The 24,713-nt window shown below is 36.8% G+C and overlaps 2 protein-coding genes and 1 pseudogene across 4 annotated transcripts in view; 2 read left to right on the top strand and 1 right to left on the bottom strand.

Annotated features, from left to right (window-relative positions):
- The first annotated feature begins 519 nt into the window (after positions 1-519).
- LOC134283485 (RE1-silencing transcription factor-like) lies at positions 520-1,218 on the top strand. Its single transcript, XM_062765937.1, has one exon. It carries the CDS (start codon positions 520-522, stop codon positions 1,216-1,218), a length of 699 nt encoding a protein of 232 aa, XP_062621921.1.
- Positions 1,219-6,687: 5,469 nt separating this feature from the next.
- Positions 6,688-15,593, bottom strand: LOC134283487 (uncharacterized; annotated as a pseudogene).
- A 6,970-nt stretch (positions 15,594-22,563) lies between these two features.
- LOC134283488 (protein tyrosine phosphatase domain-containing protein 1-like) overlaps positions 22,564-24,713 on the top strand; it is a 31,900-nt gene continuing 29,750 nt past the window's right edge. For 2 of the 3 annotated variants that reach the window (XM_062765939.1, XM_062765941.1), the window contains exon 1: positions 22,564-22,691. The gene's annotated coding sequence lies outside the window, so the exon portion shown is untranslated. The remainder of the gene's footprint in view (positions 22,692-24,713) is intronic. The other variant, XM_062765940.1, reaches the window with a different exon arrangement.

Below are 24,713 nucleotides of genomic sequence, written 5' to 3' on the forward strand. Positions count from 1 at the left end.
GGCCATGATCAGGCAAAAGCGATATCATGACCAGAAGTTATCCTGGCAGCAGTTTAAGAAGGGTGACGAAGTATATGTCTTTTTCCCTGTACGGAAAGCGGGATTGTCGCCGAAGTTTACAAGCTACTGGCGTGGTCCGTACGAGGTCATGGACAAAATGACCGACATTACTTACAAGGTAAACTGTGGACCACGAGGAAAGCCACAAATTGTGCATGTGGACAGATTGCGTCTCAAACGTAGCCAGACGTTAAGAGATGAGGTTGTAGAGGACAATAGTTCTCAGGAAAACACTGGTCAAGACACAGAGAAAAGTGTCACTGACAATGAAAGTAATAACACAGACTCACCTCCAACTGATGACAATTTTGATATTAATGGGGTTGGGGCAAGAATCAGGAGACCGCCTACCTGGTTGCAAGATTATGTGTTAGATTAAGTGTATATTATCAAACAAGATATGTTTGCATGTTGTAACTCAAGTTTATATCTTTGGTTTTGTTTTGTCATTGTAGGCAAATGGCAAAGACAAAGATAACTAGTGGGGAACAAACCAAAAAGTGTCCATTTTGTCCTTTCAAGACAACATCCCATACTGCGTGGAAAGACCACATGGCAGAGTGTTATGAAACAAGACATTTTTGCAAGAAATGCAACTATTCTACTCTCAAGAAGGCTAACTATCTGAGACACATCAAGAGAAACCATCGTGGACAAGCTGAGGCAACTCACAGTAGGGACGAGTCGGGATGTAAAGACGACTCGGAGGAGCATTCATCGAAGGAAGTGCCTGAGCAACTCTCCTCGGATGACGAAGGTTCACTGGGACAGGATCCGGACATAACTTTAGGAGAGGAGGTACCAGATGAGAGTATGGAAGGTCCGTCTAGCAGTACCCAAACTCAGATTGACCTACCAGAGTGTTCAAATGTAGCAGACCCTACAATCCGAAAGAGAACTCAGCCACTTCCAGTGTACACTCCTAGCAAGAGTAAAGCGCCACGGCTTGAGGAACTCTCTAAAGATGTGCCACGGCGTGAGGAACTTCCTAATGTTGTACCACGGCGTGAGGAACTTTCTAATGTTGTGCCAAGACAGGTGGTGGATGCTGCTGTTCAGACTGAACCAGTGCTTTACACCAAATCCATTAAGACCACAACGATTATGAAGGAAAATGGTCGTAAAATAATCACGGTCAAGAGAGAGAGGATGTTATAAACTGTAACATGACAATTTGTCTGTGGAACAAGTTTGAGTGCAAAGTTATTGCCATTTGTTAGCATTTTGTCCTATGTTCTTTTATATTTTGTCTTGTTGTAAAGGTCATGCGGGACGCATGTACTTAAGGGGAGGGAAGTGAAATGGTTGGAGGAGTTACCTCCCGGTAGTTGTTTGTATAATAGTAGATAATTAATGTAAATATTGTAATTAATTGGTCAATTGACATAAAAGATATACAAGAAGTATTATTAATGAATGATGTTGTGTTAGAAAATAATAGTTGCATTGCCAAAAGAAAGGCAGTTTGTTGTATTTTGCTAAAATAATATCTGAAAACTTATGATTATTGATCAAGTTGTAATACAAAGGGTTGTACAACCAACTGTCCGTTGTCTACTGTGAAGTACGGAATTTGATACATGCGATTTGGAGAATATACTGCTTAGCGTGTGCAATTTAACGAATAATAATTGCTGCAAAGTCGCTGAAGTCACTGACTTGATTATTGCTGAGAGTAACATAGGATACTCTGTTACCAGTAGAGCAGTGTATTGTGTAAGTGTGTTAAAGCCACTTGGCTTGATCATAGACAACTTGGTTAGCAATTGACACCAGGCAGGTGTCATCAGATAAGGGCTATAGTCAGGAAACACCAGGCAGGTGTCTGTAGACTTGTTTAGTTAGTTGTTCATTCAGGCAACTGTCACAAGGCACCAGGCAGGTGCCAGTATTATTGTACATATATAAACATAAAGGCAGTTAGGTCACTTGATTTAAAGACACTAGGCAAGTGTCACATTATCTGTATATTTTGCATTAATCATACCCCCAGTAAAACTCGGTAATCCGAGCACGGACCTACTGACCGCTCAGGTCTGACACGTTACAGAATATCAAAATTTATTAGATTACTGATTACTTATCAGCATCGCAAATACAATTCACAGCAAGTAAAGCATTTTTAACTAGCGACTCCTGCAGAGTCCTGTTGAATTTCTCAACTAAACCATTAGTCTGGGGATGGTAAGCCGACGACAATCTTTGTGATCCAGAGTACTGGTTGATTAGTTTTTGTAATGTTAGATTAACAAATTCTCTCCCCTGGTCACTAGAGTAGACTGTGGGAAACCCCATTCTTTTGCAAATCTTTAAGAGTTCAAATGCTATAGTTTCTGCTCGTTTATTTGAAATTGCGGCTGCTTCGGGCCATTTTGTAAAATAGTCCATTAATGTTAGGATGTAACAATTTCCGGATGACGACTTTGGCATGGTTATGAGGTCCATTCCTACGTGATACCAAGGTTTAACAATCGAAATGGGGAAAAGTTCTGCATCCGACTTTTTAAAAGCTCCTCCCTCTTGACATTTCAAGCATGAATTGACATATTCTTCAACGTCTCCTGACAAATTTTTCCAAAAGTACATCTCTGATATGGCCCACAGTGTTTTTTCCCGGCCAAAATGGCCGTTTTTGTCATGCTTGTCTTCCAAGATCCTTTTTCTCTCTGACAAATTAATGACCACTTGTCTTAACTCCCCCTTCTGGTTTTTCCAGTACAATATTTCATTTTTTATTTCGTATGCTTTACTCCTCGATCTGATTTTTCGTTTTGTGTCCTTACATACATTTGGAGGGTATACTTTACATTTTAGGTAATTGAAGACATTTGTCATGTCTTCGTCCATTTCTACTCCGTTGAGGGGGCATCCGAAAAACGTCCGAGGTTTCCTAGTCCATATAAACCATGTAGGAGTCGAAACTTTGACACACAGATAAAATATTCAGTTGGAATATATATTTGATCAATTGTGTAGTCTAAAAGTTTTTCTTCTACCTCACTGAACAAGTCAAGCAAAAAATCTGGGGCATCAACACATTCTACTGACCCTACCAATAACGTCTGTACAACATCGTGGAGTATAACACTAAAATGAATGTTAGTTTTCAGAATATCTTCAATTTCATACACACACTCCTTTATCTGTAACTTATACTGATCAGTTCCCGTAATGCGCAAAATATTATTCAATACTTGTATCAAGGCGTTACTTTTTGGGAGCAAACCTGTAATTTCTCGCTTTTGAATTATGTTGAAAAGCATGGTTTTATCAGAACTGGAAGTTTTCGTTTAAAAAGAAAACCAAAACCAAAATGCATAACAAAACGAATTCCGGAAAAACGCAATCCGGAATTATAAGGGGGGAAAGTCTATACTGGGGCGGTTTTTCCCCCCAAGGGGGAAAGTCTATACTGATTTTGTTCAAAGGGGGAAATTCTATACTGGGGCGCTTTTTCCGCCCAGGGGGGAAAGTCTAACCCGGGCCCGTTTTTCCGGGGGGAAAGTCTATGCGGGGGGAAAGTCTATGCTACAACACCGGTACAATAAATTTCTTATTGTTTTGCACACCGTCCAATAAGTTACATGTAGGTGTCCATTAAGTTTCAACTTAATGGACAGTCACAGGTAAACTGCAAAAAAAAAAAAAAAAAGAAGTACCGTCAATCTGGAAATTTTTACTGTAGATAAATTTTTAGCAAATTTGTGCGTGCAATGCATTCGCAAAAATATTTTTCTTAAAAATAAATCAACATGTAAAGAAATTTTTTTTTTCTGAAAGTTGGTGTCTATTTTTAACTCAGTGAATTGGCGTCGGTAAGCACTGGTCATTTTTAAAAAGAAACCTGTTTATACTACTGTAACTACAAGCTGTTTATACTACTGTAACTACAAGCTAATTACGGTAAAGAAAGAAGGCTTGTAAACAAATTTAATTTTAATCCTGGAAAATTAACACACAGAAAATCACAAGAGAATGTTATTTACGAGTGTTTGGAGTTAAACTTCACATTAATTGTAACACTCGCGTCCTTCTGAACATTGACAGAAATTGTTGGACACGGACACTGCCATTACACTTTTGAAGAATCCACATCCTTGGCCTTCTTGGTAGGTGGGCTCGATGCTCCTATTTTTCTCCCTTGTACGATATCACTTACACGTCTTTGTGACCCTCAGAGGTCCGCTTGAAATTTCGTACTGAAAGTGATCTGTGGCCCGTTTTCTCAGTTGTCAGCTGTTTGTCTACACCTGCTAAATAAAGACGTGTAGCTGCTGACGCGCGCAGAGAATGGTTGGAGAAAAAAACCTTCCAATCCTGCAATCTTATATAACTTGGCAACAGTTTGTTAAAATGGGTGGATACCGACAAGCGCGTCGTCATACCATTTGTCTGTTGTGAAAATTTTAGACGGACGCAAATAAAAGGCGGATGGTTTCCCATCCTTGGCTCTGTAAACAAAAAAAACCTTGAATTCATTATAATGTGTACAGTGCGGATACAAATTGAAGTTTATGATTTTTGCTTCATTCCTAAATATATAGAATGATGTAGTAAAAAACGTTGTAATTTACCTGAGGTTAATAAACTTTTCGTACAGGGATACAATGCATCTTTCTGGACATTCTGGATTTTCATAAGCTTTCACTACTTTTGGGGCCGATTTGCGACTGTTTAGCCCTCCAGTCGAACACTTGGATATGTCCTCTCTAAACCAAGTTTAGAGAGTTCCTTCATTTTCGCATCAAGAATTGCACGAAGATCTGAAAATTCACTGTCATCAAAGAAAGAAATGAATTTTCCATTAGAATTTAGATGGTGTTGTATTGCCACAATTATTTCATAGAGGGAATTTGGTTTGTAATCAGTGCCTTTTAATGTTTTCAGCTCTATGACAAATGAAGAAAGCTAGTTATTTAGTTCTTTATTTGTCATTTGTAACAGCGGTTTCTCCATAGATCTTTCCTTCTGCCAAGACTCGAATAGACACACCGCCCATTTGGCTTTATTTCTTGTGTTCACAGGTATTGCGCTTTCCATTAGATTTTTCAGCTGTGAATCTGAAAGTGGGGCCAAAAATCTTGCTGTTTTCTGTTCCTTTAACTCCGCTTCTCTAATTTCGGCTTTCTGTGAGGCCTCTACGAAAATTGCGTCCGAGTCGTCAAAATCCGATACGTCCGAATGATGGGACACCTTAACAGTTTTAAAATTTAAATCAAAATTGCCATCTTTATCATTGTTTTCCTTCTCACCGTTCAATATTTCTTCCAAAGTATTGTCAGAATCACGATTTGGTTCACGAAACGTATTCTGTGTAACAAATTCATAATCCATCATTACTAATTGACAGGGCGAAAATGAATGAAATTTTTGACAATTGAAGAATTTCAGAATTAAGTTCACTATCTGCGCATGGGCAAAGGGGCTTTGAAAACTTTACTGTATACAAAAAAATCTGTCACTTATCTTAAAAATACTTATGAAATACTTATTTGCTCCACTTTGCATTCAAGGAAGTGTTAGTGACAGAGTTGTCATTTATATTTGATTATTTTTTAGAATGTAGAATGGAATCGAGAACGGGTGACACGAATTATTAATATGTCTCTAGAAATGAAAAAAAAAATAATAAGGTCTAGTATATTAAATAAAATTAAAAAATAACAAAACACTTAAAATTGGAATTCCCATGGCTACAAATTGCGCTCTGTTATTAGCAGACCTATTTTTATATTCATATTAAGCAGAATTTGTGCAAAATCTACTGCGTGAAAAGAAAAAACACTTCCTGTGGCCTTCAACTCGACATTTAGATATATCGACGACGTATTGTCAATTAACAATGGTAATTTCCATTCCACCGTCGATACCATATATCCTGGTGATCGAGCTTGAGATAAAAAATACCACAGAGTCTGACACATCTGTTTCATACTTGGATATTTTACTTGAAAAAAGACGTTAATAGTAATCTAACAACCAAGCTATATGATAAACGTGATGACTTTAACTTTTCTATCGTCAACTTCCCTTACTTATACAGCAATATACCTTCATGACCTGCATACGGAGTGCATAAATCTCAATTGATTCGATACACAAGAGCATGCTCTACGTAAGAACAATTTTTATAACGAGGTAAATTATTGACAAGCAAGTTGATGAAACAAGAATATCAGCAATCTCGTTTAAAGTCATCATTTCGTAAGTTCTATGGTCGCTACAATGACCTTGTCAGCAAATACAATTTATCATTGAGTCAAATGCTGACTGACGTTTTTCATACTAATTGTTAGTTTATTTATACACTAAATTGACCAAATTAATATTTCCCGATCATGACAAGGAGCACACGGTGGGTGTGACCGGTCAGCAGGGGATGCTCATTCCTCCATGGCACCTGATCCCACCTCTGATGTTTCGGAGGTCCGTGTTTGATCTGCTCATATTTTGTATTGTTTTATGGATTTTGATATTGAATACTGTATCCATATCCTTCTTCCTCTTCCAATACTTAGTTTAAATTTCAACAAATCAAATTGAATTCATGAAAAAACGTAGGTACAATCTTCATACTTTTCTCGTACCGTACTGAATATCAAATAAATACATGCATTAGAAAGAAAGTTATATTGACATGTTACAAAAACAATATTTTTTCAGTTCATAGTTATTTTCGATGCATGATGACTGGTTTCCATAAAAGTTTATCCTGCTAATATCGCCTTCTACCCTCCGAAAGTGCATCCTTTCATCATGAAAAATGGTCGCTTCATATAAAGCATTTCCTGGGTTTGTCTCGATTTTAATCTGATAACGATTCTGAGTTTTTGTATTGCCGGAATTCTTACTCGCATAATTCAAAACATTATCCGATATACTTAATCTAGATGCACCTCTAATTTCTGATAAGTCAACAATTTTACATTTGTCCCTAACATATTTTAGCTTATCGTTAATAGTGTTAACAAGAAGTTTAGCAAAATCAATTATTAAGGAATCTGAAGTGCTGATTTCTTTACGCTCTGCGCAGGCACACCAGTGAGGAAGAATGCCAGCTTCCTCACAAGTTCTCGACCCCGAAATCTCTCGAAATAAACTTACACCTCTACCTTCACTTTTTCGATACAGCAAACCGTCATCAAAACTCAGGACGTCTTTCAGGGTTTCATATATATCAAAAGGAGTCGTTGGAGTTTTTCCCAAGATTCCTCCAATAAAGAGGATATTTTGCTTGAAACCATGAGGGAAATCTTAAGAACATCATTGGCAGCCGTTCCTCCATCATACCAATGTATGTATCGCGTTCTCTCCCAAACCGCAACCCATGATCACTGAAAACAATTAATATTGTATTATTAAGAAGATTTCCTTCATTTAGACCTTTTATGAAATTTAAAAGAGGTAAATCTGCATATCTTGCGTACTGAAAATCATCATGGGTCAATCTAGCAATGAAGGAAAATGCAAAATGTGGTCTGTGTTTATGTATACGAGCAAAACCAAAAGTGTAGTCCAATATATAGGCACTTTCTAATCGATTTCCCACACAAAGTCCATCCGTATTCCATAGGTTTCGTTCTCTATCCATGGCGACAGAGAAATGCCGATTAAAATAGTCCGCAGGTTTATGATGAAACCCGTTCTTGGCATAATCAAAAGTACCCATGTTTGGAGCATCTTTTGCAAACAACGTTCGATAACCCTTAGCAGAAAATTGTTTCCAAATGAAGTTGTATTTGTCAAACGGCTCATTGGAGCCAACTGATTCATTGAATGGCATCTCTTCTGCAAACTTACCCAATGTCAAAGGTACAATATTGACAAAGGTATTATCGGCAACTTTGTTATACAATGTGAGTTCTATGGCATCAAGTACATCTTTCAGGTATGCCCTTGTTCGCTTTAGTGATCTTATAGACTGTAACCTGGAAACTGAGTCAATACCTAACAGAATTACGTTCATATTTTCCTTCTCTTTTTTATAATATTTTTTGTGTTTCTGAAAAACTTCATTGCATCTCCTCTCAACGTCCTCTTTTGTTAAAACAAAATGATGAAAACTTTGGAATATAACGTCATGGGTTGCATTAAAGCATTGGACACGAACAAATTCATCTTTGATATCAATGGATTCAGTAAACGGAACACTTTCTTCTCCGTACTTAAAATAATTATGGTCTTTTACTTCCTCTGGTCTATTTATAGGCTGATAAGTGCAATATGAAAATGTGGAGGATAAATTTGATTGTTTAACAGCTGTCCAATTCACTAAAAGATTTTGAACTTTCTCAATTATAAATGACTCATACTTGCATTTAAGAACTGCATGTTCTGTTTGGCCGACGACTGGTTTTATTGCAGGATCATACGGATCCAGATGTGGAAGTTTACAAACATTATGACTATTCTCCTCTTCTTTCCATTTGTAATGGGTTGTGGGAGTTTCCGTTTTGTCTGTCTTCTGCTTACTGTCAGCGCGTCTGTGTTCGGTTGTTAATTTATCGACACTTTGATGGTGTATTTCTTCTGTGATTGTTTCTCTCTCTGCTTCCATTCGTACTCTATTCTCTTTAGTGGCTCGTAATGAATTATAAGGATTTTGGTCCAAATTCTCCGTATTTGATTTCTTTGAAGGAATCCCATTCATTGGTGAGACTTGCAACTGTTTCAGTCTGTTTATCTGCAGATACACGAAGGCACATCCCAAACACGTGAGGACCAATAGTAACTTCACTTGTAAATTTTTTAATAGTAATCTGAAAGAAAAATAAGCGAAGATCGCTTTACCAGATTCTATGAAATATAAATGCAATAACTATTTTAAAGTCTCGTAACCCATGACATTGCTTATTTTCTTCAAAAATCTTTTCATTCGTAGAACATCTTGTGTTATTAATCTTAATAAGTAAGTAAGGACTTACCTTGCGAACATAATTCTTACAGAAATGTGAACTCTTCAATTATTAGCTACACAATTTTGAATATAGGATAATATATGTATAAATTGCCTTGTTGGTTAGTTGTACAGATATGCATATGATACATGTAAAAATAAAAAAAGGTTCATGTAAACATTGCCTCCGTATATGTCAATTATAAACATATATCCGGTACACACTTTTGGAAACCGATTTATTGTGATCTCCTCAATAGATTTGTGACAATTTATTATTAGCTTCATATACCTAAAGACAAATTTAAAATAAGTTGTTAATAGCTCGCTTTGAAAGAAAATATGCAATATACTGTTTTAAAACGCGCCCGTAAGAAATTGTGACTAATTGCATTTTAGCTCTTCTAAATCTTGGTAGCAAAATACATGTATTCTGTAATTTATATAAAATATATGATTGTATACTGTTTATAGTGTTACATGTATTAAATTCAGCATAAAATTCACGGCTGAGTCTTAACTTTTCATTTGTCAACTTCCCTTACTTATGCAGCAATATAACTTTTATGTAGTTGGAGTTTATATATCTCATTTGATTCGATACGCCAGAGCATGTTCTACGTATGAACAATTTCTAAAACGAGGTAAATTATTGACAAATTAATTAATGAAAGAAGAATTTCAGCTGTCTCGTTTAAAGTCATCATTTGGTAAGTTCTATGGTCGATACAATGACCTTGTCAGCAAATACAATTCATCAAGCAGTCAAATGCTGACTCGCTTTTTTCATACTAACTGTCAGTCAATTTTTATAAAATGAAACGAAAACGGATTTTTCCGTTATTTCCAGATCATAAGAAGGAGCACAAAGCGGGTGTGACCGATCCGCAGAAGATGCTTAATCCTCCATGGCACCTGATCCAACCTATGGTTTGGGGGTCCGTGTTTACTCGGCTCCAATTTATATTGTTTAATGGACTTTTGATCTTGAATGTTGTTCGTTATCTCCATATGTTTCATGTAAAAAGTCAGGTGGCCTAGAAATCAATGAGCAGTAATATAAACATTAGGGCTGTCATGGGTACCCGAAATGACCCGGAACCGCGGAACAATTAATTCGGATCGGGTACAGTTCCGTTTTTCCGGAATTCGGTTTGGTTCCGATTTGTATAGTTGAGTAGGTTTTACTATAAAAATGGCGTCAAAAACGAGAGATTTGTTAGTACACTGTCATAAAATTTCAAAATGGCAGGAAAAAAATAAATTTACCTGCCATGTTGGCCTATAAGTTTGACATTGAACAGACAGAATGGCCGATTATCTTCTGTATGTAATGGCCAGTCGTATATTTTTCCCCCCTTCAGATCCGATTGTTTTTCTAAATACTTTCTGCAAAATTCAATCAGCCAATGACATTTTGGTATAAATAGATCTTGACAAAATACTCTATAATTTTATTTCCAAACCCATCTGCAAGGAGCATAAAAGTAGTGATGAGTGTTTAAAACATCAAAGGAAACCATGCCATGTTGTTTTTTTACCGCCATGATTGAATATGGGGTCGGACTAATAGCAGGAAACGGACAATGTTGCAAAGTTTTACTAAGGGAAAAAATTAGTCCAGGTAATCTTTAAACGTGATTATACATTGAATATCATTAGAGATACAAGTCTTATTTTTGGATTACTATTTTTAAAAATTATATTCCCAAGAAATAAATACATGTACAAATAATAAAAGGTGGGACTAATATAAGTTAAATACCCATTGAATGGAATTTAAAAAAAAACAATCCCCATTCTGTTTCAATATATTAATTTTGTTTAAAAGAAAACATAATATTTCCACCTTATTAAAAGGAAAGTTAATATTCATATTTGAATATTTTATGTAATAAAATGACTATTTTGTAAAAGTCTGACAGAAATCTGAGTTAGTTTAACTTTTCTATTGGCCTATAATTTTAGGAAGTTTAGGACAGAATGGCCTATAACTTTTCTGGTAAATATGCCAGATGTCTTATAGTTACTGAAAAATTATTTCAATCTGAAACCCTGAAAGGTGATTTAAATAATTTGGTACAATTGTTGTCTAGTCAGGAGGCTACTTTAAACTAGATATAATGTTGCAATTTCTAAGATTAAATGTGGAAATAATACAAATCATGAGCTTTCCTTACATTACCTACCCGACCCGAGAAACCCGAAACCGAACCTAAAAAAATCAGAACCGACCCGACCCGAAAAATTTTGGAACCGTGACAGCCCTAATAAACATCCCTTTAGACAGATACTACCCGCCTTGTGGTCTTGAATTCATCGAGCAAAGGGAAAATCCGATCAAACACATTTCATTGTGTGAGATTCTGTGCTTTAATCAACGTGCCTTGATGAAATACATTACATCTCTCAATTATATGATTCATTTTTTATTAATTGTTTGATATCAGGTACTTTAACTTGATGTTTTGCATGCTTTTAGTTCTAGTATACACTTAGAGATATAGGGTTATTTTTACATTGATCTTGAAGACAAACAATTATAAATATATTTCTTGTATTTGATGAACTTGTGATGCCTACTTCTCCTGTAGTCATGGGTTTATACAGACGAATAATGACCCCCTATCGAATAATGACCGGATCATTTTTCGACGTCGAATAATGACCCCCGCTTCAAACCTTGGCATCAATCACAAATTTTGTATAACTCTGTTAGAAAACAGGTCATTTTAACGGGGTCAAATTTTAATAAGACGAACAGATACAAAAATGACCTCTAGAGCTCTTTCTCCAAAAAAAAAAATTCAATTTTTCTACTACTGGGGAGTCATTTGTGTTGTTGAAAAATGACCCTCCGGTCATTATTCCACGGGGTCAGTTTGTCTCTGAAAAGTTTACAACCGATATCTCCAAAATATTCGTTGTCTGTATATGTCATTTTTTTCTTTATGTTGTTCAAGAGGTTACAAGAAATCCGTAGACTGATGCAATGGAATAGATAGTGAAGCGTGCAATTTTTAAAGTTTTGTAAAGCAAGAAAAATTTTAAGGAAGTTAGAAAATATCAGTCTTTTATGACATTTTGCTAGATTATCAATGTACACAAATAAAGTAATTTTAAGACCACTCGGTGAATTCGCTGTTAATCTTCAAAATAAACCCATTGAATATTGAAAAGAAACATACCCATTTAAGGACACGTATATTTTTCGATAGATTTAATAATTGATAGCGACTGATTGAAAAACTGATGAGAAATGAAATGTTCTACCATTCGAGTGGTATGATACCTGGTATGTCTTAGACAGTAATGTTAAACTGTGTTAACGGGTCCGGCATCAATGCAGATTCCCAGATAAAAGTCATTCATTAGGTACGCGTTTTCGATATCAGGTACTTTATCTTCACGAAAACCAAGATATTTAGTTCAGTATGTATCTATTGTAAAATATAAAGTTAGAAATAACTATATATTAGACCTTATCATGCTTATGAACAAAAAATAGTTACCAAAAAGATACACTTTTCCATCATATGAACTTTCAATGTATCTAATAATACACAAAAATGATCAAAGATCATTCATGCCTTAGAGTAACCCGTATTTTATCTAGACAAACAAAAGAAAACAGTGTCTTTTTAACCGGTTACTTATGTGCACAGTCAAAGTACAAGGAGCAATTTTTAAACAGTAGTGAACACTATATAATGGAATATGTGGAGAAAATTATATAACTATATAATGGAATATGTGGAGATAAAGAACTGTTTGTGAGATGAAAAGTCCATTACACATTACAAAATAGGAAAAGAGCACACACGGACCTCCAAAACATCAGAGGTGGATCAGGTGTCATTTAGGGTAGGAAAAAGTATCCCCTGTTGACCAATAACACCAGCCGTGTGCTCCTTGTCGTGTTCGGGGGAAAACAGAAAATTAAAATTCTTTTTTAACTCAGCTTAATTTGTAAATAATAGCCTAACAATGCAGTATGAGAAGAGTGCGTCAGGATTTGACTTATTTATAAATTGTATTTGCTGACAAGGTCATCAATTTGAACATGTATCGAATTTTAACTGAAATAAAGACTTTGAACGAAACTGCTGATATCATTGCTTCATCAACTTGTTTGACAATAACTTACCTCGTTTTAGAAATTGTTCAAACGTAGAACATGCTTTTGCGTATCGAATCTACTGAGACATTTGAACTCCCTATGCCAGAAATATATAGCCTCCGTCTTAAAATGAAACCCCACCCCTTTACAAAATAGGATTTTCGGGTTCGGAATATATTTTCCTTTCTTTTTCAAAAACTTCAAGGTAATCCATACGAATACTTTTTCCCACGTTGATCAACCTCCCATTTTAAAAACCATACTCCACCCGGTATACTACTGAGTTATTCAACTACATGTATGCGCATATGTAAAACGTTATAATAACTCTTTTCCCCTTCAACTCCCTCTTTAAAAAATCCTTCATCCCCCCTTTGAGAAATTTCTAGATCCGCGCCTGTATATATATCTGTAACGTGTGTCCAGCCGAGCGGTCTATACATTAATGTGGACACGTACCAGGTTACACCCGGGATTTCTGCAGTGCAATAATCTACAAGAAGGATATGGAGATAACGAATAGTATATATTCAATATCAAAGTCCATAAAACAATACAAAATTGGAGCAGAGCAAACACGGAGCTCCGAAACATCAGAGGTGGAATCAGGTGCCATGGAGGAGTGAGCATCCCCTGCTGACCGGTCACACCCGCCGAGTGCTCCTTGTCATGATCGGGAAATAACGGAAAAATTCGTCGTCAATTCAGTGTATAAATAATGGACTAACAATAAGTATGAAAAACGTCAGTCAGCATTTGTCTCCATGATAAATTGTATTTGCTGACAAGGTCATTGTAGCGACCTTAAAATTTACAAAATGATGACTTTAAACGAGACTGTTGATATTCTTGTTTTATCAACTTGCTTTTTAATAATTTACCTCGTTTTAGAAATTGTTCATACGTAGATCATGCTCTTGCGTATCGAATCAGCAGAGACATATAGATTCCGTATGTAGGTGATGAGGGTATATTGCTGCATAAGTAAGGGAAGTTGACGATAGAAAAGTTAAAGTCATCACGTTTATCATATAGCTTGGTTGTTAGATTATAATTAACGTCTTTTTCAAGTAAAATATCCAAGTATGAAACAGATGTTTCAGACTCTGTGGTATCTTTTATCTCAAGCTCACCAGGATACATCGTATCGACGTAGGGATGGAATTGACCATCGTTCATTGACAATACGTCGTCGATATATCTAAATGTCGAGTAATGACCAAGTAAGTAAATTTACGAGTTCCACTTTTATTGAAAAAGCAGCTGTCAATGATATCAAAAAGCCTGGACTTTCTCGTGGGGAATGGTTGTTTATAAAGGTGAAAAGTCGTAAGTTTTTAAGCTGTTGATTTTGGCAATTTCATATTGTTTAATAGTTCTGTGGAATTTTGGAATATATCCACATCTGATTCACACCACTTCTTGAATATATTGTTGCGCAGTACTCTTGAAGTTTTTCCTTCACTACTGTCAATATCTTAGTGAGGAGTAACGAAAGAGGCTTGGTTGAACATTTACTGGAACCCGCAATGTATCTGTATCTTGTCCTCTAGGACACAGACTTAATCAATATATTTACGATGATTATTTAAACAATTAACTTAATCAATATATTTACGACGATTCCCATAACTAATCTTAGCAAAATCAAGGGACAGATTGACTCTGTACCACCTGTCCTACCCTAGGCCTTAACCAATGTCCCAGGCAACTGGTCCAACCAAGGGTCCTGGTTACTGATCAAGAGGTCTCTAGTCAACTGGCGTCTCCAGATCACTTTGGGATTAAAGTACACACTTATTCAGCCTATATTTCCGATACCAAAGCTATGGTGGTCGACCAGTTGACGCAACCTATACTATGAGGCTTATTCAGCCCTATAGTAATCTTTCTTGTAATTCAGCTTATTCAGCGTCCTCACTAATTTCCTTACCCTTACCTGGCAACTTCTCAGCTCTGTTGTAGCAAACGGATTGACTCCAAAGAGACTTCAAAACAGACTGACAGAAGCTGCCAACACCCGCTGTATATATATATAGCATAGGACTGGTCTATTTCATGATAGGGGAGACAGGTTATTCCATGTCAAAAACCCTAACATCCCTTGTAATACTGATTGGAATAGTCCTGATTCATTACATCACCCAGCACTTTAAGTCATGAATGAAAACAACAATAATTCAAGGGTATTTTATATTTATGTAGTTTAGCTATAAATGCACAGAATATCTTTCTGAATGTCAACAATAATCAAGCTTTAAAGTAATTTTTTCTTTTCAATCTTCTTAATCTACTTTCCTTCTTCAATCCATTTGGTGATTACTTTTATACTCACTGTGAAATACACTGGGTCAGTTTGACACTCCTTGTGTTCATATTGTGGTTTCCTGGTGTTGGATCAGAAGGTGTGGCTGCTGTCATGGCTGCAACCCTAGCTGGTGTAAAGACTGGTTGGTTTATGGTAAAGTCGACCTTCTTCTCTCCTGGAGTCATCACTATACAGAAGTTCCTTCTCATTGTTATCTGCGCCTATTTCATCTTCACTCTCACTTTCACTTATATCCTCCGGAAACCCCTCGAAGGTCTCAAGGATCTTAGCCGACCCAAGATTCACTTTCTGACATGCAATCCTCACCGGAACTTTCCTTTTGGACTACAGCATGTGCATCTTCCTCGCCGCCTTTTTCTTCACTAATGTCATGTTTTCTTTTGAGATGCCTTCTTAAGTTTTTGGTTGTTGTGGAATTGAAATCACAATAATTGCAAAACAGCAGGTCCTTACACCATTTCCCGATGTGCTTTGACAATTCCTTCTCTCTCATAATGCGATATGGGCAGAAAGGACACTTTCTTCCCTTGTAATCTACGAAAATGAAATGAAAACAATAATAAACTATCTGTTCACAATAGGAAAACTTGACATTAACGATACATATATGTTTTCTTAACACATTACTTAATCTCTGACATAGTCTGACATCCACTTTCGTGGACGTCGTTTCCTCTTTGTAAGGTCTGGCAAACAAATATCATTTTGATTGTCTGATTCTATAATTGTTTCTGACCATGTTTCCTCCACTTGGTCACTTGTATTCCACAAGTCTCCTTTTTCATCAGAGACCTTATTCTCCTTTTCTAGACCACTCTGATAATCTAACTCAAAACTTTAGTAGAACTTGATTCACCTCTCAGTAACTGAGGATGCCGTTTCCTGAACCTTTCTACGTGAACAACTTGTTCCCGACCTTCTGGTCCACAATTAATCTTCTAGGTCAGATCAGAGCATTTGCATAGGATGGTATAGGGACCATGCCAATGAAAGGTTAATTTCGCTGTCCTAACTATTTTGCGAACTGGAAAGTACACAAGAACATTATCACCTGGGGAAAACTTTTCATAGCTCAGCTTTCTGTCATGATATGTCTTTTGACGACATAGCTCTTGCTTAGTATTTTCTCGAACTATTCTGTGAGCTTCTTAAAAGCGTTCCTGTAATTCCCAAACCCATTGGCTTCTTGGAGTTACTTTCAACTCTCCTGACAATTCGTATGTTAGATCTAGGGGTGTAGATGTCTCTCTACCTAATATCAAAAAGTTGGGTAAATAGCCTCTTGTCTCATAAACTTCAGAACGATAGGCCTGTATAACATATGGGAGAGATTCATCCCAGTCAGTCTGGTGCTCGTTTACGTATGCACTAAGCATGGTTGCAAGGGTTTTTATTAAAACGTTCAATCATCCCATCACTTTGTGGTTGATAGGGGGCTGTTCTCTTCTTTTCAATATGCAGTAATGCACAGAGCTCTTGAAATAAAAGACTTTCACATTGCCTGCCCTGGTCTGAACGAAGTATTCTAGGCACTCCAAATTTTGCAAAGACTTCCTCTACCAATATACGAGCAACCGTTTGTGCTTCCATGTTAGGTATGACAAAGCTCTCGGTCCACTTAGTAAAGTAGTCAGCGACTACCAAAACATAGCGGTTACCTCTCGCCATCTTTGGCAATTCTCCTAGAATATCCGTAGTCACTCTCTCCATAGGGATCCCAGATTCCATTATCTTCATGGGAGCTTTCTTTGTAACATTCAGACTTTTTTCTCTTTGAACATTTTTCACATCCTGCAACGTACGCTCTTACGTCCTTTCGGCGACCAGGTCAATAGTACTTACTTCACACTCTTTCAAGGGTCTTCTTGTGACCTAGGTGTCCAGCCCCTTTGAATTGCAGAAATATAGTACCTTTTGCCTCTCACTCTGGTATTATAGCTTGAACGATAGGACTTATTTTCCAGTAATCCGCTTTCTGCACAGTAACCCATCTTTTACCAGTAAAAAGTCCCATTGCCCTACAATATTTCGAACATAAATACTTTTTCCTGCTAGTTCTTCGGATTTTGGTTTTGTCCCATTCTTTAACCATTTGACAATCAATGTAACATCTGCATCGTTTTCTTGAATACTTTTAAGGGACAAATCATCTGACATTTGGGCATCATCGTCATTGTTCAAAACTGCATGTAGAGCCCTTGATTCCTCTTCTTGATCCCATGCAGTAAAGAAACCACATTGCTTGCAGGGTATCCTACAAAGGGCATCAGCATTTTGGCGTTGCGCTCCTGTTCAATCAATATATCTTATGTACTCAATACTTCTAGCCATCTCGCTAGTTGACCCTTTGGGTTCTTGAATCTCAAAAACCACTTTAGGGAAGCATGGTCCGTTCTAATACGAAATTTTCGTCCCTGAAGGAAATGTCTGAAAACTTTTACAAAATGAACAACTGCAAGGAGCTCCTTCCTAGTGATACAGTGGCTTCTTTCACTCTTGGACAGGGTACGGCTAGTCTAAGCAATGACTTTCTCAAGACCTTCTTGTTCCTGAGAAAGTATAGCCCCAATAGCATCTCTGCTAGCAACCCTGTCCAGGATAAAGTCTTAGGTGAAGTCGGGGTGTCCTACCACTGGGGTAGTTATAAGTTTTTGTGTCAACAGGTCAAAAACATTCTGGCAATCATCGTTCCAGACAAATTGTCTTCCTTTTTCAGTCAACCTATGTAGGCACTTTGCAATCGTTGCGAAATCCTTTATGAACTTTCTAGAAAACCAGCTGTATCCGGACAGTTGTTCTAAGAATTCATCAATCCTGGGTAAGGGATAGGCATCTTTAACTGTACAAGCATTAAGAATTCTGTAGTCTACATAGAATCGGAAAGTATTATCCTTCTTTATCACTAGTACAATTGGGGAGGCCCATAGACTTGAAGAGGGTTCTATAATATTGCCTCTAGCATCTCATCAATATTCTTTTCAATTTCTTTGGACAAGTGTGCAGGAGAACGGCGAACGGTTTGTTTTATAGGTCTCGCTTCCCCAGTGTCTATCCTGTGTTTGACAATATTTGTTTTGTCATCATTATTACTCTTTGCAAACAGCGATTTGTACTTCAAAAGAAAAGATTTTCTTCCTTAGCTTGTTTCTTTGTAAGATGCTTTTTAGATTCTTGATACAGATTTTCTATATCGGGCCGCTCTGCTGGTTCACCGGCAAAGTTTGAGGTCACCTGTTCCGTTTCTTGAAATGTTCCAATCTCTGTGTTCTTGTACACCACCTTTGGTTCAGTCTCCACGTTCAACAGTCTCACTGGCACAATATTATTCTTCATTGGTTGAACACAGGATCTAGCAGTCAAGGGCCTATTAGTATCTTCTTTTTCTTTAGGTTCTAGAATGCCCTGGATCTGTAGATGCTCCTCGTCAGAAGTACATATTTTCCCTGGTATAATAAGTTCATTCTGGGGTGATATGCTGACCGTTTTTTCTGCTACAACTCTATAGCATCCAATTTTTCGTTCATACACAAGAGGGATACTTTCGTCCTGATGTAACAAAAACGTATCGTTTTGCATCTACTGTAAATCACTTTTTATTCGCGAGAACTTTATTTTCGCGTAATTACGCGAGACAATGCATTCGCGAAAATTAAATTCTCGCGTATAAAAGTATTCCTTACGATAATATAGAGGAAAAACAACTAATCGGGAAAATTATGTCTCGCTTACAAAGAGTCAATCACAATCTCGCGAAAATAAGGTGTCGCGAAAAATTAGTGATCTACAGTATTATCATATATCAAAATGTCTGATCAAGTTCTTATCCCAGAATACCTTCTACCTGAAGATCAGCTACCAAGGCCAAAGTATTAATAGGATATTTACCAATTGCCATCTCGATATTGACTTTACCTTCCAACTTCAATGCATCACCGTAGCTGTGTAAACTTTCATTACAGGTTCTTGGATTTCAACTGACAAACGGTCTTTCACCCTGTCTAATAAAGATGTTGACAGCATTGTAGCCGTAGCCCCTATGTCTACTAACAACTTTTTCTCTTAACACCATTAATGATTGCATAAATGAACATTCCATCTTCGTTTGGGCAAGAACCAAGTTTGCCAGTTAGCTGCCCATTCAAACCCTTATCATTGTTTTTCATTTTGGACTCACTGCTCCCTGAAGTCAGCTGGCTATAAGATGTGTCTCTCTTGTTTTTCTCCGGATAATTTCGCTTAAAATGTCCCTTTTTATGACAACCATAACATTCTACCATATCCCTGTTTTTACTTGATAGAGGTGAGTCTCTGTACGACTTTCTGTCCAACTGGTCTCTGTCTTTTCTGAGCTCTTGGATTTCCTTGTTCAAGGCTTTCATATATTCTTTTCCATTGATGACATCCAGTACTTCATTTCCATATTGAATATTTCGTTATTTGTAGTTACCTCTTCCATCAATTGATGCTGGTAATCTTTGTATACCCCTTCTTGTCTTCTGCCCTAAGATATGCCTCTGGTTCTACTGCATGTCCGAGTCAGGCAAGCATCTAGAAATTGTTCCATGGTCAAGGTTTCCCTTACTTCATCAGATGGTGCTTAAGGATACGCCAAATTTGCCAATCCTCTGTATGATACCCAAATTTGCCAATCATCTGACAGCCTGTCCTAACTCAGGAATGGTCTCTGTGGCTCTTTTACGCCTCTCCCTTTGCTGAACTCTGTCTAATTCAGTTTGGTTGGGAGGTGCAAAGCGCTCCTCGAGGGCCTGTACAAGATAATGATAATCATGTTGTCACCTGGTAAGTTTCCAAGAACCCCCTGAGCCTGGCCTTGAAGAGATGCTGCGAAAAACAAGCCTTTCTCCTCTTCTGTCCACTCATTAAGTTTACTGATTGTGTTAAAATGAGTCTTATAATCCAACCACGATCCGCTGCCATCGTAGGTTGCAGCTTTGACTTCCCTTCAACTCATTTTCTTAGTAGCATTATCTGGGACACTCGGTCTTTGGTGATGCCTTTCTGTTATATTACCAATATCTACTGTATCCGGTATGCCCTCTCTGTTGGTTTTTTCATTTCTAGCCTCCATTTCCTCATATGAAACCTTACCCTTGTATGACAACTTACCCTTACCTGGCAACTTCTCAGCTCTGCTGTAGTAAACTCCAAAGAGACTTCAAAACAGACTGACCGAAGCTGCCAACACCCGCTATATATATAGCATATAGGACTGGTCTATTTCATGATATAGAAGACAGGTTATTCCTTGTCAAAAACCCTAACATATCCCTTGTAATTCTGATTGGAATAACCCTGATTCATTACATCTCTATATAATAAGCTGCAATAATGTTTTTTTTTTTTTTTTGGGGGGGGGGGGGGGTTAATATCAGATAAAAACAAGAGGCCCATGGGCCTTATAGGTCACCTGAGCATCATGCAACAACTTTCCAACAATTGAATTTGGTTTATATTTTAAACTAGGCGACATGGCATTCACAAGTTTGAAAGAGGCACCATTGCTTATCATAACTATACACTTAGCATGTTTAGTTTGCTTACTTAATACTCATAGACAGAGTACGGGAACAAAAAAATGAATTTCAACTTATCAGTAATATTCAGCAATAATCAGTAGTGCCACTACCACACATGAACCCCTGACCCTTGCATGGTCCACAAATTTCACAATTTTGGAAATGGCACCCTTGCTTATCAAAATTGCTTGATTAATACCAAGGAGCAGATTTCAAACAATTGATTCATTTTCAGTATATAAATAGACCCCCCTCTATGGTACCCCTGACCCAAAGGCATTTCACAATTCAGGAAGAATGGCCCTTGCTCACCATAGCTATATATTAGGTAGTTCATCTGCTAAATACCCAGGAGCAAAGAAGAAAATTTTCAAAGATTTAATCATTTTAATGTATTTTCACTATATAGTTAATAGAGCCCCGCCCTAACACCAGAACCCTTGACCCTGGGGCCACTAAATTCAAAATTTTGGAAGAGGCAGTCTTCTTCATCATAACTATATACTTAGTTAGTTTGATTAATACCCAGGAGCAGAGAAAAAGATTTTCAAAGTATTAATGTATTTTCATTATACATGTATAATCAATAAAGCCCCGCCCTAACACCAGAACCCCTGACCCAAGGACCATAAAATCACAATTTGGGAAGAGGAATTCTTCCTCATCATATCTATGTACTTAGTTAGTTTATTTAATACCTAGGAGCAGAGAAGAAGATCTTTAAAGAAATAATGCATTTTCACTATATAATCAATAGAGCCCCACCCTAGCACTAGAACTCCTGACCCTGGGGCCATGAATTTCACAATTTTGGTAGAGGACTCAATGGTCATTATATACATTCATGCTAACAGTTTGCCTGCTTGATGTCCAGGAGTAAAGAAGAAGATTTTTAAAGATTGCATTAATTTTAGTGGTTTTGGCCCCACCCCTCAGGTCCCAGGGGGGCAGGGACCATGAAATTCACAATTTTGTTCCCCTTCACCCATAGATGCTTTATGCTAAATTTGGTGGAAATTGGTTGAGTGGTTGCAGAGAAGAAGCTAAAAATGTTCAAAAGTTTACGACCGATTGACGACGAACGACGTACGACGGACGACGACGGACAAAAACGGATAGAAATAGGTCACCTGAGAGACTCCTGTCCACGAGCACCTGTGTACGGAACAGGTGCATGTGGGCGGATCGCTCTGATATAATCATTTACCGTATATGTAGTATAGAGGCATATAATGAAATAAGTCGTGATTTAAACCTCTAATTTTCAACACGGGTGTCTGAAAATGCAAATAAATAGGCAACAATAGACCTTAGATAAATATAAAAATCGTTAACATTTTACCTGTAGGTCTGTATATCTAGACATTATTTATTTTATTCAAATGGTCACATACGGATTGTAAATTTTACATATTGTAAACTTGCGCTTTTCATCTTCGTGCCTTTGAAAAAAGAAAAAAAAAATACTTTAAATCTTTTGCTAATGTACAGATATTAATGCAGATGACCAAGGTGGTTGGCAGAAGTTGGCGAGAGAAATTATCGGAAATCGAACTCGATATGGTACAACTTATCTAAGTAATATTTGACCCTTCGGAACTCTTCAACTTTTATCTATCCTTTCAGTACTGGAATGTTTTCGATGACAACAAACATGGCTACTTAAAAAAATACCATCTGGCATCCATCAGAAAAGTCATTTGATTATCATGGAACGTAAAGTTACGTGATTTACTAGACCAGATAACGGTAAATGGACATCATTGGTTTCTCTCTATTTGCACTATTCTAAATAAAGACGTTCACTGTCTTAGATCATTGAAGATGCACTGTGCAATAAGATTTTTCAGATAACCAGCTGATTAAGGCATTTTGAACAGTTTTTAGAATTAAAATTTAATAATATGTTTGTTATTTTCTGAATATGTGGAGGTACATATCATTCATTAAATCTACAGTCAATGGACAAAAGTATTCGTCATTTTTCAAAATGGCGTCGCGTTGTTTACGTTCACAACGGAAGTTTTAAACGTAGATTTGTATACTTAAAATTAAAGTCACTTACTAATATTTGGTCAGATTTCCTTTCATAAATATTACTTCTTTAACATTGGAATGGATGCGTAGGCTGTCGTATATATTTTTCCCACACTTGTCGGATTGCATGAAACAGCTGATCGCGACTTTCAATATATTGCGGACATGCCTTTAAGATCTCTTTTGATCAAAAAAATGTTTTCAATCACATTTAAATATGGATATATTGGCCAATCTGTGCAGTTAATATTATTTTCGGTCATATAGTTTTTCACTACGTGAGCCCTAAAGCATTATCGTCTTGGAAAACATAGTCTTTGTTCGGGAAAGTTTGCAATTAAGGCCATAAATTATTATCAACTATTTCCAAGTATTTGAGTGCATTTATATTACCTTAGACAGGTACAATAGTTCCCATACCATCAAAACACATGCATCCCCAGATTTTGTTACCTTCCTTTTCGATGGCGGACAAATCAAATGGGGACTGTTCATTCGGCGTCCTTTCTCCACACATACACACGGTTATATGTCCCGAAAACATTTTTACTTTATATCGGAAAATATATATTTTTTCCATTCATTATCACTTTTCCAATATATCTTGACACCATTTTACCCGTTTTTTTCTGTTCACACATCGAACCACCATAGTCTTCCTTGCACGTTTCCTTTTGTACCCTTCTTCACGTAATTTTCTAAATACTGTTTTTACTAAATTGTCTTCCTCTTCCTTCGTTCAGTTTGTTTGTTAAATCTGAAAAAGTGTCCCTTCTGTTTGCTTTAAGGCGATTTTTTTGTCCCGAATTGTAAACAAAAGTTGCACGGACCAAGGTCTTGGCAAGTTTTCTACAGTACCCAGTCTGTCAAATTTATTCAAAATACTCACGATTGTTGACCTTGGTATACCAAACATTCTCGCCAGTTCTGCTTTATTTGGAGTGTGGTTTAGATTGATCATTTCTTTTACCTCAGTGCTCAACTTTTATTTTCGCCCCATGTTTTCGAGTGATGGAATGTTTACAGACACACAAACAAAATGACGTCAAAAAATACCATCCATCAGAAAGTTGCATTCTATTTCGATTATCGAGTGAAAAATAGCCGAGAGAGGCATCGCGATTAACGCAACGCCAATTAAAATGACGAATACTTTTGTCCATTGACTGTAACTTTCTTTGTAGTTTAATGTCATAAGTAGGTATTTATAATTTTATACATAATTATAGAAATTAATGGAAATATTGAGTACTGTATAAGTGTGTGTGTGTGCAGGTATAAAAAAGGCATATTACATAGTGCACTTGCTTAATATTTTTAATATATTGACCTCGCCACCATTAAGGCGAGTGCAGATATTTCTTTTGTCATAATTTAGATTGGTCGTGTCAAAACGCTCATGCCATTTGGTGCATTTATACTCTGACGTCACATGATGTCATATTTGTAAGTTACATTACCAAAAAGAAGCCTGAACAGCGCTGAAAGAAAATGAATGTTTTGTTTACTATAAATCTTCCATACCGTATAATCCCTATTAACCGCCCCGGGCGCTTAGAAAATTGTAAAAAGGAGGCGGTTATTTTAAGTGTGTGTATGATGTGTCATATTTTAACCTCAAAAAAGTACAAGGAACCACTAAAATAATGTCTAACTTTACTTAAAGTGAAGATAATCCTACCAAATTATGCTAAATTATTCATTTTCCACTGAAAATTTGGATAATAGACAATT

This window comes from Saccostrea cucullata, unplaced genomic scaffold (genome assembly GCF_032062105.1).
Source record: "Saccostrea cucullata isolate Sc308-1 unplaced genomic scaffold, CSIRO_AGI_Scuc_v1 ctg425, whole genome shotgun sequence".
Taxonomy (NCBI): domain Eukaryota; kingdom Metazoa; phylum Mollusca; class Bivalvia; order Ostreida; family Ostreidae; genus Saccostrea; species Saccostrea cuccullata.

Bases quoted from the DNA above. Each gene is read 5' to 3' on its own strand.
- LOC134283485 (XM_062765937.1), top strand. From the start codon at position 520: ATGGCAAAGACAAAGATAACTAGTGGGGAACAAACCAAAAAGTGTCCA.